The sequence below is a fragment of the Nanorana parkeri genome, unplaced genomic scaffold (genome assembly GCF_000935625.1).
Source record: "Nanorana parkeri isolate BGI_ZX_2015 unplaced genomic scaffold, ASM93562v1 scaffold600, whole genome shotgun sequence".
Taxonomy (NCBI): Eukaryota; Metazoa; Chordata; class Amphibia; order Anura; family Dicroglossidae; genus Nanorana; species Nanorana parkeri.
The window spans coordinates 633,505-645,488 of NW_017306868.1; the positions used below are offsets into that span (position 1 = coordinate 633,505).

The 11,984-nt window shown below is 43.1% G+C and overlaps 1 protein-coding gene across 1 annotated transcript in view; it reads right to left on the reverse strand.

Annotated features, from left to right (window-relative positions):
* The window catches only part of MED25 (mediator complex subunit 25), a 58,555-nt gene that overhangs the window by 24,532 nt on the left and 22,039 nt on the right, over positions 1–11,984 (reverse strand). The window contains 7 exon segments of the mRNA XM_018562787.1: positions 3,587–3,775; positions 4,666–4,668; positions 6,672–6,779; positions 7,278–7,335; positions 10,804–10,889; positions 11,004–11,141; positions 11,769–11,984. The exon segment at positions 11,769–11,984 is cut by the window's right edge and continues 18 nt beyond it. Coding sequence (XP_018418289.1) covers positions 3,587–3,775; positions 4,666–4,668; positions 6,672–6,779; positions 7,278–7,335; positions 10,804–10,889; positions 11,004–11,141; positions 11,769–11,984 — 798 coding nt within the window.

Sequence of the window (11,984 nt, forward strand, 5' to 3'; positions counted from 1 at the left end):
GGGGGAACGCAGCAAACAAACTCTAACAGTCGACAAAGAACTGGACACTGCCTGCAGCACAAAGTGGACCTTACACCGGACGCTGGCATCAGCTGAGGTCTGAAAATCTTCCTGGAAGAACTTCGAGGACATGTGCAAGTGGAACAGGTGGCAGCGTTGCAAATCTTGGAAATGGCTGCTTGATGCCGAAAAGCCCAAGAAGCACTCACAAATGTAGTAGAGTGCACCTTGACATGAAAGGGTGGAACCCAATCCTTGAGAGCATAAGCTCGAATGATGGTCTAAGCAACCTAGAGACGGTGGAGCGAAAAGGTGTCGGACCTTTACAGGAGACCATCTGGGATGACAAAAAGTGAATTAGACTTTCTGAATGCAGTGGCTGAGAGATAGACTCTGAAATGCGGAACCACATTCAAAGGAGGGAAATTTCCATGTGGTGGAATGGAGCCAGAGAAAGGAGTGGAGGAACAATGTCCTGGTTGAAAGACAGAAACTACTTTAGGCAGGAAGTCCTAGGCCTAAACACCCCGTGGTCCATATGCAAAACCAGAAATAATTCCTTGCTGGAAAAGGCTGCTAGTTCAGACACTTGCCACAGAGAGGTGATCGCTACAAGAGACCCCCATCTTGTGGGCAAGAGTACAGAAAGAAATGCGCTGAGTTGGCTATCCATCATGCTAGTGAGAGCATGCACAGACATATAGAACAATGGACTGAGCCGGCTTACCTTACACAGGATACAGAGTTGCAACAGCCTGCAGTGATACTGGGCATACAGCGGCTTACTCTTGCCGCTTCTTGCAGGGAAGCTCTGCAGACCAGCATTTAAGCCAGAGAATCTCTTGTATACTGAAAGAAGAAATGTCACAGCTAACTTTTCCACACAACAGTGTAAGACAAGCTTCCCAGTGCCAGAGAACAGAGGGATCTGTCAGGACAGAATCCAGGATACCTGCTCATCCTTCTATTCCAGACCACTGAAGTCTCATAGACTGCCATAGACACAACAGCAGATTGCATGGCCAGAGCCGCTAGGTAGGGTAAGACCTTAAAGAGGGTTCCCAACCTCTACTGGATACTTGAAAACAGGAACGTCCTCCACAGGGAATGTTAAGGTCTTCTTCAGACAGGAAAGGGCTGGGACACACAGGGACATTTTTTCAGAAGGTCCTCCTCTATGGGATATTGCTGTACAAACTTCTTAATAGGTGCAAACAGTTCTTCAGGGTGGGAACAGTCACCATACAAAACCGCTTCCAAAAGTGAATTAACCGGAAAGGTCTTACCAGGAAAAGTCTGGGCAATTTCAGGGAACCCAAGCTAAAGGCCTTCGGGAGGGTGGACTTTGCCTGCTCTAATGGCACGCATGAGCGTACTGCAAGAATAAGGGTATCAACAGTATTCTTAAGCTTTGGGAAAATCCACAGAGAGCATATCCTCTTGATCAGATATTTTAGAATCCGAGGGAACATCCTTACCCACCTCTTCCGGCAATAATGGAGTGACTGTAAGCGGAGGAGAGGAGAATGGGCACGCTTGTGACCCCTGCCCTCACCACCTCTGAAAGGGTGGTAATTCTTTTTATGTAATCTGACATGGTAGAAGCAAATTCCTCTTTAGAAAGAAAGGTAGCGGGTATCAAATCTTAGGACGCCATAGAGACCACGGAGGATGGCAGAGATGCATTGCAGGAATGCTATCACCACGCCTATCCCCTTGAGCCAGGCGTAAAGTGTGAGCTAGGGAGGACACTGACCCTTCGCCCCTGTGCCTAGGAACTCCAATGAACTACCAAACTATGCCCCCTAGGGGGGTACTTCAGATCTTTACACTGCTGAGTGGAAAGGATCGACCCAAAATGTGCCAAGCGTCAAGGGAGCTGGTGCCCAGGCTTTGCATTGCTGTGCCGAGTTGTGTTATACATTTTTGAGTGCCGAATTCTACCACACCAGTTATAGGCTTTAACAGAAGCAGGAGCTACCACATGTGCCAAATGATCAGGAAAACCAGTGCCAGTACAGACAGGGAGCCCAAGGGTCATGTTGCCATGATCCCAGGGCTCCCGGTGCCAAATTTAAAGAAAATCAACGCTCCTACATGGCTGCGACAAATCTTTTAAAGTGTTGCAGCTGTGCTCTATGCTACCTGTAGTGAAAAACTGAGTACAGCACACTGGGCACAAAGGAAGAACAAGGAAGAGGAATAGACTCCCCACTTGCACAGCCACTCAGCTTGACTCACAGAGCTTGGAAGAGGAGTCAAACCCCTACCCTGGCTTTACCCGTTATAGCAAACTTCTTCAGGGACCAGGCCGCAGTGGCTATGACGCAACAAGGAAACCAAAAATTTGCTTGTGAAATAATACATGCATGTAAAGAATTAGGTAAGCCTCTATCAGAGAGAGCACATCCATCACTTAAGGACACTATCAAAAAATGTAGGCTTGCTGGGAGAGAGTGGGGTTATATGGTGGCTCTCCCTGCAGCCTTTTCCTTTACCAGTGTACAATCACCTGAAGTATATACCGGTAATCCAGGATCTAAGATTTAAAGAGCCTGTGTCTTGTATGATTATGAAATGATGGTTTTTTTTTTTAAAGAGCCACTATGTCCTATACCTGAAGGTTGCACTGCAAGTAAAATCTGTAATTGCAGTTCTCTTCCCTGGCAACTCGTGGTACCACAAATAAAAGGGTCAGAAATAGAGACTTACATTTCACAGGAAATCTTCTTTAAAGGTAAAGGGTATGCAAACTGCAACTAAAGCTATGTGTCTACAGAAAAATAAGTCACAAAGAAGCTAATCAGTATAGTAAGATAAGCAGAGCAGCAAAGCAAGAACTGACTAAATAAGATGATACAACTAGTTATATAGTCTCCTACAAAACTAGTTTTAGCAAAGTGCTATTAACAATATACCCTACAATAGCAAGCAAAGCAGTGTAAGTAAAAGATGAATAACTCTGCAAGCACAAACTATCTGAAGGCAGAGCTTATTTCAAGCCTTCTATTTCATTTGTGAACAGATACCAATGGACTAAATCAACAAAATAACATGATACATTATATCTCGAACAGCCCTGCAGTAAGATCTCCCCACTAAAGTCCCCAGTTCTTCCATCTCATGACCCATTAGCAAGTGAATGGGCAACATACCTTCTGCTTAAAGAACTGTGGGCAAAAAATATCTTAACTCTTGCAGTGGGGCTACCCCGCACTTCAAGGGTTATGTGCTCCTTTTCCTTTAGGGGTCCTAGAAGCCTCTCTCTCCCTCCACTTTATCCATCTAAGGTCAGTATTGATGGCAAGGTAAGGTAATGATGGCAAGTTGCAGTAGCAGTTTCAGGTAAGATGATTTTCAAACTAACATTCAGAAATCACTTTGCTAGGGACCTTAAGAGATACAGCTCACTAGAAACCACCAAAAACTGACATATTGGTTTGGGAAACCCTTAATATGGCCATTATTAGTACAAATAATCGGAGATACTTGTTACGACGTGTTCAAAATCACTCTGTAAAAAAGTAATGAACCTTGGGTGTGAAAACCGAAGAATCAGAGTAGCAAGCCATTGTGAACTGCTTACATTCCGTTGCTGGTCAATCTTCTGCATCTGCACTTGTTTGTGATTGGTGATTACTTGTCGGATACCATTGACAAAACCACTCTGATCATATGGTATCAAGCCCATAAAGATCCTCTTTTTGGAAGAATAGAGCAGCATGAGAACGCGTACTTCACAAGGTGTAGTATGAGGAAAATGAACACAACCTGCCTAAAATGTAAGAGGGTGAGAAAAAGAACAGATTAAAAATATACACTTTAAACTACAACATATAAAAGTTACCTTTACCTCCTTAGCAAACCTAAAACTATCATGTTGAAACCATATGTGACTACAGGCTCTTACATCATATTATTAGGTGGCAAAACTTTAGGAAATTGCAGGTGGCTCAAAATAAGATAAAATAAAGATTTGGAGCTCTCCGCACATTTTACATTTACTTCAAGTATGAAGATAGAAAGGAATGCCTATAAAGGCTAATAGCATCCATTGTGTCTAGTCCAAACCCTATGCTCTCTTCAGAGTTAGACTTTTCAGTTAGTACGGGCAGATGAAAAGTCAGAATGGTCACTAGGGACCATGTAGCAATAGGTTCATCAACTGAGCCCCATGTTGACACCTGGTTTATGGATGAACTAGGGCTGCAACTAATGAAAAATGTTTTAATTGATTAGTTGGCCGATTATTTTTTCCATTAATCGGATAAAAAAAAATTAAATAAACACCATCCTTAATTTAAAATAAAATACACAAATGGAGTGTTACTTCAGAATAAAACTGCATACACAATTTTTTGCAATCGCACTGCCCTGGAATGCACGGCATTGCGATACCGTGCGTTCCAGTGCGGGAGAACACACTGTGGATGGGAAACGCATTTGGGGTGCCATTGAAATGAATGCAACTCACCTACCGCAGCAGAATTTCTCAGACTGAAAATGACTATTCCCACCTTTTATAATTTTTTCCTTAGTAATTGTATTGTATGCACATGGCGCTTGAACAGCTTTAGCTGCGAAATGACAGCTGCCAGTGGCAAGATTCTGCAGATGGCAGCTGAATGTAAATACAGTAGGTAGTGGGCTGGTGCAATAGCCAACCTGCTATTGGCCATTTCAAATTGCAATAGCAGGCTGGCTATTGTACCCGCCCACTGCTTGCTGTGCCCTCCTTCCAGCATGGAGGAGAGAGCTAGGGGATCCAACCAACTAATCGATAATAAGTGAACATCTATTCTCATTATCGATTGTTATCGACTAGTTGGTTGCAGCCCTAGGACGAACTAACATGACAAAAAAAGGATTTTTGTACTGACTGTAAAATCCCTATCTTGAAGTCCATTGAGAGATCGCAGTTGATCATAATGGCACATTAACAGTCCATTAGTAGGTATTAAGGCAGACTTAATAAAGATCTGCCTGGTCGCAACCCATATGAGCACATTTCATTATTTAAACCCTGAAGGGGAAGTGGTGTCGGACCCCAAAATAAAAAATTTTGAACTCTTTCACCATTTGGTTTTGGCAGTCCTTTCTATATTCCTATGACCTCAGTCAGCTTAGCCACCAAAGATAAAAACCTTGCTGAAACAGAAACATGGTTAGCACTTGCAAAACACTATCACAACTGTCTCTGGAAAGCACATCAGTAACAAGCCAGCCCACCAGGCAAATATTAATAGTGGAGCCCAGTACAAAGTAGTTCCAGGGGGGGCCTGCAGAGACAACTGAAGGACTGTCACAAAGAATTTTCCAAATAATCTGAGAAAGTCTGTGCTCAATGTCTAAATGGAGAGACTATCCTCTAGAATGTGAATTTGCCAACAGCTACTTGATTGACAAATTGCACATATCTACAAAAAAATCAGAGCTGGAGAAGGGAGGTGTCCACTCTCCAATGGACACCTAAAAGCGGTGCATGCCTGTGTGGGCAGGGTTATATACAGTAGCCCCCATGTTCTCTGCACTAGTGTCCCGTAGTCATTACATACTGTTCCTGTGTCTCCAATATACTGAAGGAATTAAATGAGTTATAAAATGGGATGCCCCCCCTTTCCCTGTCCTTGTAGGTTGTGTCAGCATTATTGATTTATATTTTTTATTGATGCATTAATTTACTTTTTTTTTGACCTGTTAATTCTGCCAGTAACACTTCCTGTCTTAGGCTGAAGACGCTCACTTACTGTACTGTTAGCTATGGAGGGAGCAGTGTTGTTAATCTAGGACGGAAATTGTGTTAGGACTACAAAACAACCCCGCTCCTCATCTCTATAACATAGAGAGGTGTCCTGTTGTTCACAGAAGCAAGCTGAGAAGGGTTGCTAATATTGTTTGAGATAAGACTGCAGAGTACACAGGACAGTACTGGTTTTGTGGCTGTTACAACAGTTATTTTTTACACATATTCCCCAGACGTAAGAAAATGCTTTCAATGGTAATTTAACAGACCAAAAGGGAACAAGTAAGAGAAATGTGTTGATACAGTCAACATATTTTAAGGTTCTTTCATCTTACAAAAGTTTAATATTGTCAGGTTACTGGAGTGTAGAGCCAAATTGGGGCAAACCATTAGTTGACAAGAAAGTCCAAATACCATTCGCACTGCCACGGTCTCAAAACCACAAGGTATATGTGGTGCTCCAGTTGACCACACGGTTGGCACCGTGCAAACACTGGTAGTAAATAAAAGGTAATTCACCGGCACACACTTGAATAAATCTTTGATGTATTGATATGTTTATTCAATACCAGATGTCACATACTATCATATGGTGCTAATGTTTCGGGTCCTGAAACATTAGGACCCGAAACGTTAGCACCATATGACAGAATGTGACATCTGGTATTGAATAAACATATCAATACATCAAAGATTTATTCAAGTGTGTGCCGGTGAATTACCTTTATGTACTATTGGTTGACAAGAATTCACACAAATCCTTCCATTCTTTTCTCCTGTAGACTACCATTTTCCTGTGGGGGTACATGTATTTCAGAAGCATGAATTTTAAAGCAAATTTATGTCCAGGGAAGTTATAACAGTGACAGACAAAAACACAACAATACTATTGCAACAGTGACATGGTGGAAACAAAGCAGTAACTTACAAAACCACTGCCCATAATGCGATAGAGACCCTTGAGTGACTCTAGATCCTTGTTCGTGAAATGAAACTGAACCATTCGAGAATTTCTGAATAACGGTCCCAAGGTAGTCTGTAGATTAAAAAGAAAAAATTTGGAGTTGTATGGGCTGTTTGATAGTTTTATCTTCACCGAAATAGCGGGAGGGTCTGGGTTTAGTAAAGCTAGTGTTTATGTAAATGTAAGAGAGCACAAAAGGCACCTACAGGGCTGCATGATTAGGAGAACTGGCACCTTGTAGAGGCGGTGGAGCTGTATGGGCTGTGTGTGCCTCTTCATCACGCTCACCTATCTCTGAGCTGTCAATTAGAAATGCTGTCTCCTTTGTTCAGTGTGGTCAGATACAAACGGAGGGAGGAGGGGGCCAGCTATCTGACAATGCTGCTCAGGAACCACAGAACAGATATAAATGGGGACAAGTATCCTGTGCACTGGGCTCCCGGGGGGGATTTAACAAACATTTTATACTTGTGGCGATGCTTCCGCTTTAACAATAAATAAAAACACTTTTGGCATGTTGGCATTATGATAAAAAAAATTGTTGTACATGCACTGGACCGTGTGACTTACCAGCAACTGTTGCGGAATCAATTGCATTATTAACTTTTGAGGCCACTGGTCGGTTTTCCTGCAAATAAAGAGAAACCATTATCAATTTAAAGCCTGAGATTTAACAGCATTTGAATAGGCCACCTAATAGGCCATCTAAATGTTAGCACTGCTTCATTAAGCACAATAGCATTTACAAAATGGCAACATTTTTTTCTTCAATGTTCACTGAGGGACACAGCTCTGTAGATTTTTTAACCTGTGGGTATACTGACCACATGCATGAGGATTAGGCACTAAAGGGCTGAGGTATAAAGGCTTCGCCCAGTAAATGGCTAGGAGATCGCTCTTTGCATGACATTACAACTGAATTTCCAAGCCTCCTCTGTGCCATCTACAACTGAAATGCTGTGCGAATGGCTTTTGCCCAGCTATACACTCATCGAAGCCTTTATACATAAGTCTCTAAGTAAAATGTAAAGGGCTTGTTCATTCTAGTGGCTACACCTCTACACTGGCTGTATAACTTAGTTGTAACCATCAGAAAGAAGTGTATAGGAAGGTAACAACCTTCCCTTAACACCTGACTATACAATTGAAGATGAGAGGGAGTGGTGCCCCACAATGAACAGGTGAAAAAAGGATTTAACAATAAAAAGCATACATTTCTGTTTCTCTTTCAATCATTGAGGGACACAGCACTGTAGGTTCTGTAACCCATGGGTCATAGATAAACAGTGCCAAAAACTGAGAGATGGGGAAGGACACCTTCAAACAAAACGTAAAAGTTCAGAAGCTCATGGAGAATTAGCAATCAATTCACCCTGTGGTTGAAGCAGCTGATGATACAGCCACATACACTTGACAGAACTTGGAAAGGTATGGACAGAAAACCAGATCGCAGATTTACAGACCTGGAAAACCAAAGCCTAGTGACTAAGCCCAGAAAGCACTTACTGTTGTAGAAGAGTGAGCAGTAAATAGCAAAAAGAGGGGCCCGATATTTCAGCGTAGAGATTTAAAATATGATTTGTCAGATCTGGAAATGGACACACTGGGTGCCAGGGTACCCTCACAAACTAGAATATCAAACATTCATTTTGAAGTGATGTGTGGCTTTGACATTGTTTAGATTCAAGATAGGATGTGACAAGAGCCCAGATTACAACCACCCCCTGCAGCTGGAAAGAGCGACACAGCACTTGGAGCAACGCTTGAGAGCTGAAAGTTTTTTTTTATTTACAGAAGTTTTCCTAGATAGGTTAGTACAGAAGAGTCTGAAAAACAGAGTTCAGATTCCATGGTTCGAGGGAAGACCTAACAAGAGGAACATTAGTTTAGAAAAACAAAAGGACTGCGTATTAGCAATAAAAAAAGAGGGTGCACTCTCACAATGATTGTTCCTAGCCTTGTGAGGGAGAGGGCGAGTATTGTTTCTCCCCTGTATGTAATGTTTTTGATGATTTTATCCAAAATAATATCAAATAGTCTATGTAAGACTACAGAACTCTTCACATAACCACCAAGATAACGCCACATCAGTTGAATGGAATCCAGTGCTGCATCATATAAATATTTAAGTGTCTGCACTAAGCACTCTGTCAACTCGATGATGTTGTGCATTTTCCTTTATTAGGTTCTGTTACAGGAGCCTGAACCAGACACCCATACAGAGGCCAAAACAGGTTGCAGAAGGGAAGCAGGAACAAAATACGTGGCTCTGGATAGAGATTCCAACTTCTTGTCTTTCAGGTTCTTAACAAAAGGGACACTTTCAGAGGGATGTTGGGAACAGACCCATACTGCAAACAATTAGTCTGTTACAGCAACAATTTCTGAAGGTTCAGCATACATTCGAACCTACAATACCATTGATTGCCAACCTGCCCTTTCGCAAGGTGCAGGCCCTAAAATTAGCCCTGCTTGTGGCATCCCCATTGTGGGCCAACTATGAGGTGAATGATTTCCACTCATCCTCATAGTAAGAGCCGACCTGTGACAAAGAAGCTGTCACAGGTCGGCTCTATTGTACGGGAAGTGAGCAGAAACACGCAGCCGATACGTTCACTTCCCGATTGTCTCCCTCTAGTGAGTGGTGACTGTCAGCCACGGCTCCCCACAGGGATTCCCCCCTCCCCGATCCTCCAGCGCTGAGTGGAGGAATGAACGGGGGAGGGGGCGGGCACAGCTGACTCTGCCTCTAGATAGGCAGAGCCAGCTGTCACGCACGCAGCAGGCTTCATCACAACAGTATTGTCGGGATCCGTCCCGGCTGCGGCTCTCCCAGTATATCGTGAGCAATAGCCCGCTATATACGGAGCTTTGGGTCACGGGAGGAGGTTAGTATATGTCCTCCCGTGACCCTAAAGAGAACTATGGGGAAAAATACTTACCCCATAGTTCTCTTGTAAGTTGGCCATGCATTGCTCAAATTCCATCCAAGTCCTGCTGACTCAGACAAAATTCAAGCAGTGTATGGCCAGCTTAAGTATCCCACAATGGGGATGCCACAAGAGTGCAACCTGGCTAACACTGGGGTAAGCACCTTGTGCAGATGTTAGGACTAAGAATTGGTAGTCTAGAGGCTGCAGGTAAGTCAGATATAAAATCTGTGGCAGCACACTTGTAACCTCTGCAAGCAGAGTCAGCAAATAACTGGGTGATTTAGACCAACTAATAAAAACTCTGACGATGTGGCTTCTGCATCAGGCTTCAGCATCATCAGTAGGCAGCTTCTGGAGCAGTAAGCACCATGTGAGCTGGGGTCACCGATTACAAACACGCAGCATCAAGCAACCTATGCAAGTGGGGTAGCTACCAATGCTAGGCCCGACCGACCTATTACTGAGTGAGCCTTCAGAGCAAGTTCTAAGATAATGCCAATAGAAGGAGCCTGACACAGAACCAAGTGGCCCAAGGAGACTTCTAGGCTATCCTTGCAATGTCCAGTACAGTAGTGTCTGGACGCGGTACTCCAAAACACAGGCTGAGGACGGCCGCACTGGATAGCTGCAATTGGAGAGACAAGTTCTAGCAGCGATAAATAGAAGAGTCTTCATTGATTTTAAAAAAAAAATCAGAGTCAGAAAAAAGTGTTAGCAAAAAATAGGTTAGACTTACACAGCCAAACTAAGAAAAAACATCCATCCTCTTAGAAAAAACTGCTGTATGTTGGAAGCAGTAGAGGTTATACTGGGCTGGCCTACCTCTTTTTTGTTTGCCAGTGTCCAATCCTCCTGTAGGTGGCAGAGTAACCTGAAGGTTAAAGGCTTCCTGTGCCCTTCAATGGATGAGAAAGCAACCTGATTTTGTTTGCTTGGCAATGTAACATTTCACATATTTTGAGCAAAGTATTTATTTAGCACTCTGTGTCAAGAAATCCCAGGTGGCAACTCTCAACTTTTCTTTATGTAGGTGTCTCAAATAATGAGGGATTTCAGAATTATAAAAAAAAAAAAAAAAAGTCCTTCAACTAGATCCATGCCTGCTGGAGGGAAACAATACTTTATGCAATTGGCAAAAGATTAGTACAGGTCATACTACTTACAGGTTTTCTCCAGGGTTAACATATACTTGGCAAGGAAGGGAGCGAGTCAGTTTGGCATTGGTATCTACAGAGGCTGGCTTAGGCTTCTAAATGAGAAGGGAAATATAGAACATAAAACATAAAATGAAGAATTTTAGATAAGTGCTTCCTGATATTTCACCAACCTGTTAAAAAAATATTTTTCTTTTTTTAAAACTCACCTCCTGCCACTCCAAAACTCCACTCCAGGCAAGCATTTTGTTAGCAACCGATTGTTGTGTGGCAGGCAACTGCGGGGCCCCAATCAGCGGTACAGCTGGCTGCTGGGCTGGTACCCCAGCTGGCCCTCCTGTACCGGGCTGGCAGAAGCAAACAAAGATTATTTAAAGGTGAACTATATTTTTTATAATGAATAATGTAAACTTGTCGTATTGCAATGCTAAGTACATATTTATTTTCTACTTTAGAGAGCACACTATTGGCTGAGGGCTAATGCAGCTGCTGCGGTGAACGGGCTCTGAGAAATAACTCATCCATACATGGATCATGAATTGTAAATATTGCTCCCCTGAAGAGTTCACATTTTTCAGAAATTCAATAGGAAACTTGTTACAAGGGCTCACTTAACCTTCTTGGCGGTATTCCCGAGTGTGGCTCGGGGGTTAATTTTCAGTACCAAAAGCGGTAACCCCGAGCCACATTCGGGATTACACAGCGCTTCACTTACCTTCTTCCTACGAGCCGCGCTGTGTCCTCCGGCCGATGCCAGCATCCGTCTTCCGGGTTCCGTCCCTTGCGAGCGGCCGCGTCGCAGGGGGGCGGAACCAGCGGGAAATAAAAAAATTAATAAATAAAAAAATATTGGGATAATCAGACTGCCAGGGAGGTTAAATGTAGCAGAAATTACATTTCACGAAAGATAAAATATGTCCTAAAGAAAACAAATTAAATATACAGTTGACAACTTTACGCAATGCTTGCAATACCATTTGTTGTGAGACAGGCTGCTGCTGAGGTGGCTGTTGTGGCAATTGCCCTTGCACTGGACCAGGCCCTGTGGTTACTGTGGAGACCAGACTAGGCTGACTAGGTGTTATTAACGATGCGTTAGAGACAACCATCTTAGGAGCTTGTCCTTGGGTCATAGTCGGAGCAGATTGCTGGACAAATGGTGGTCCAACAGCTGGAGTAGGCTGCATTTA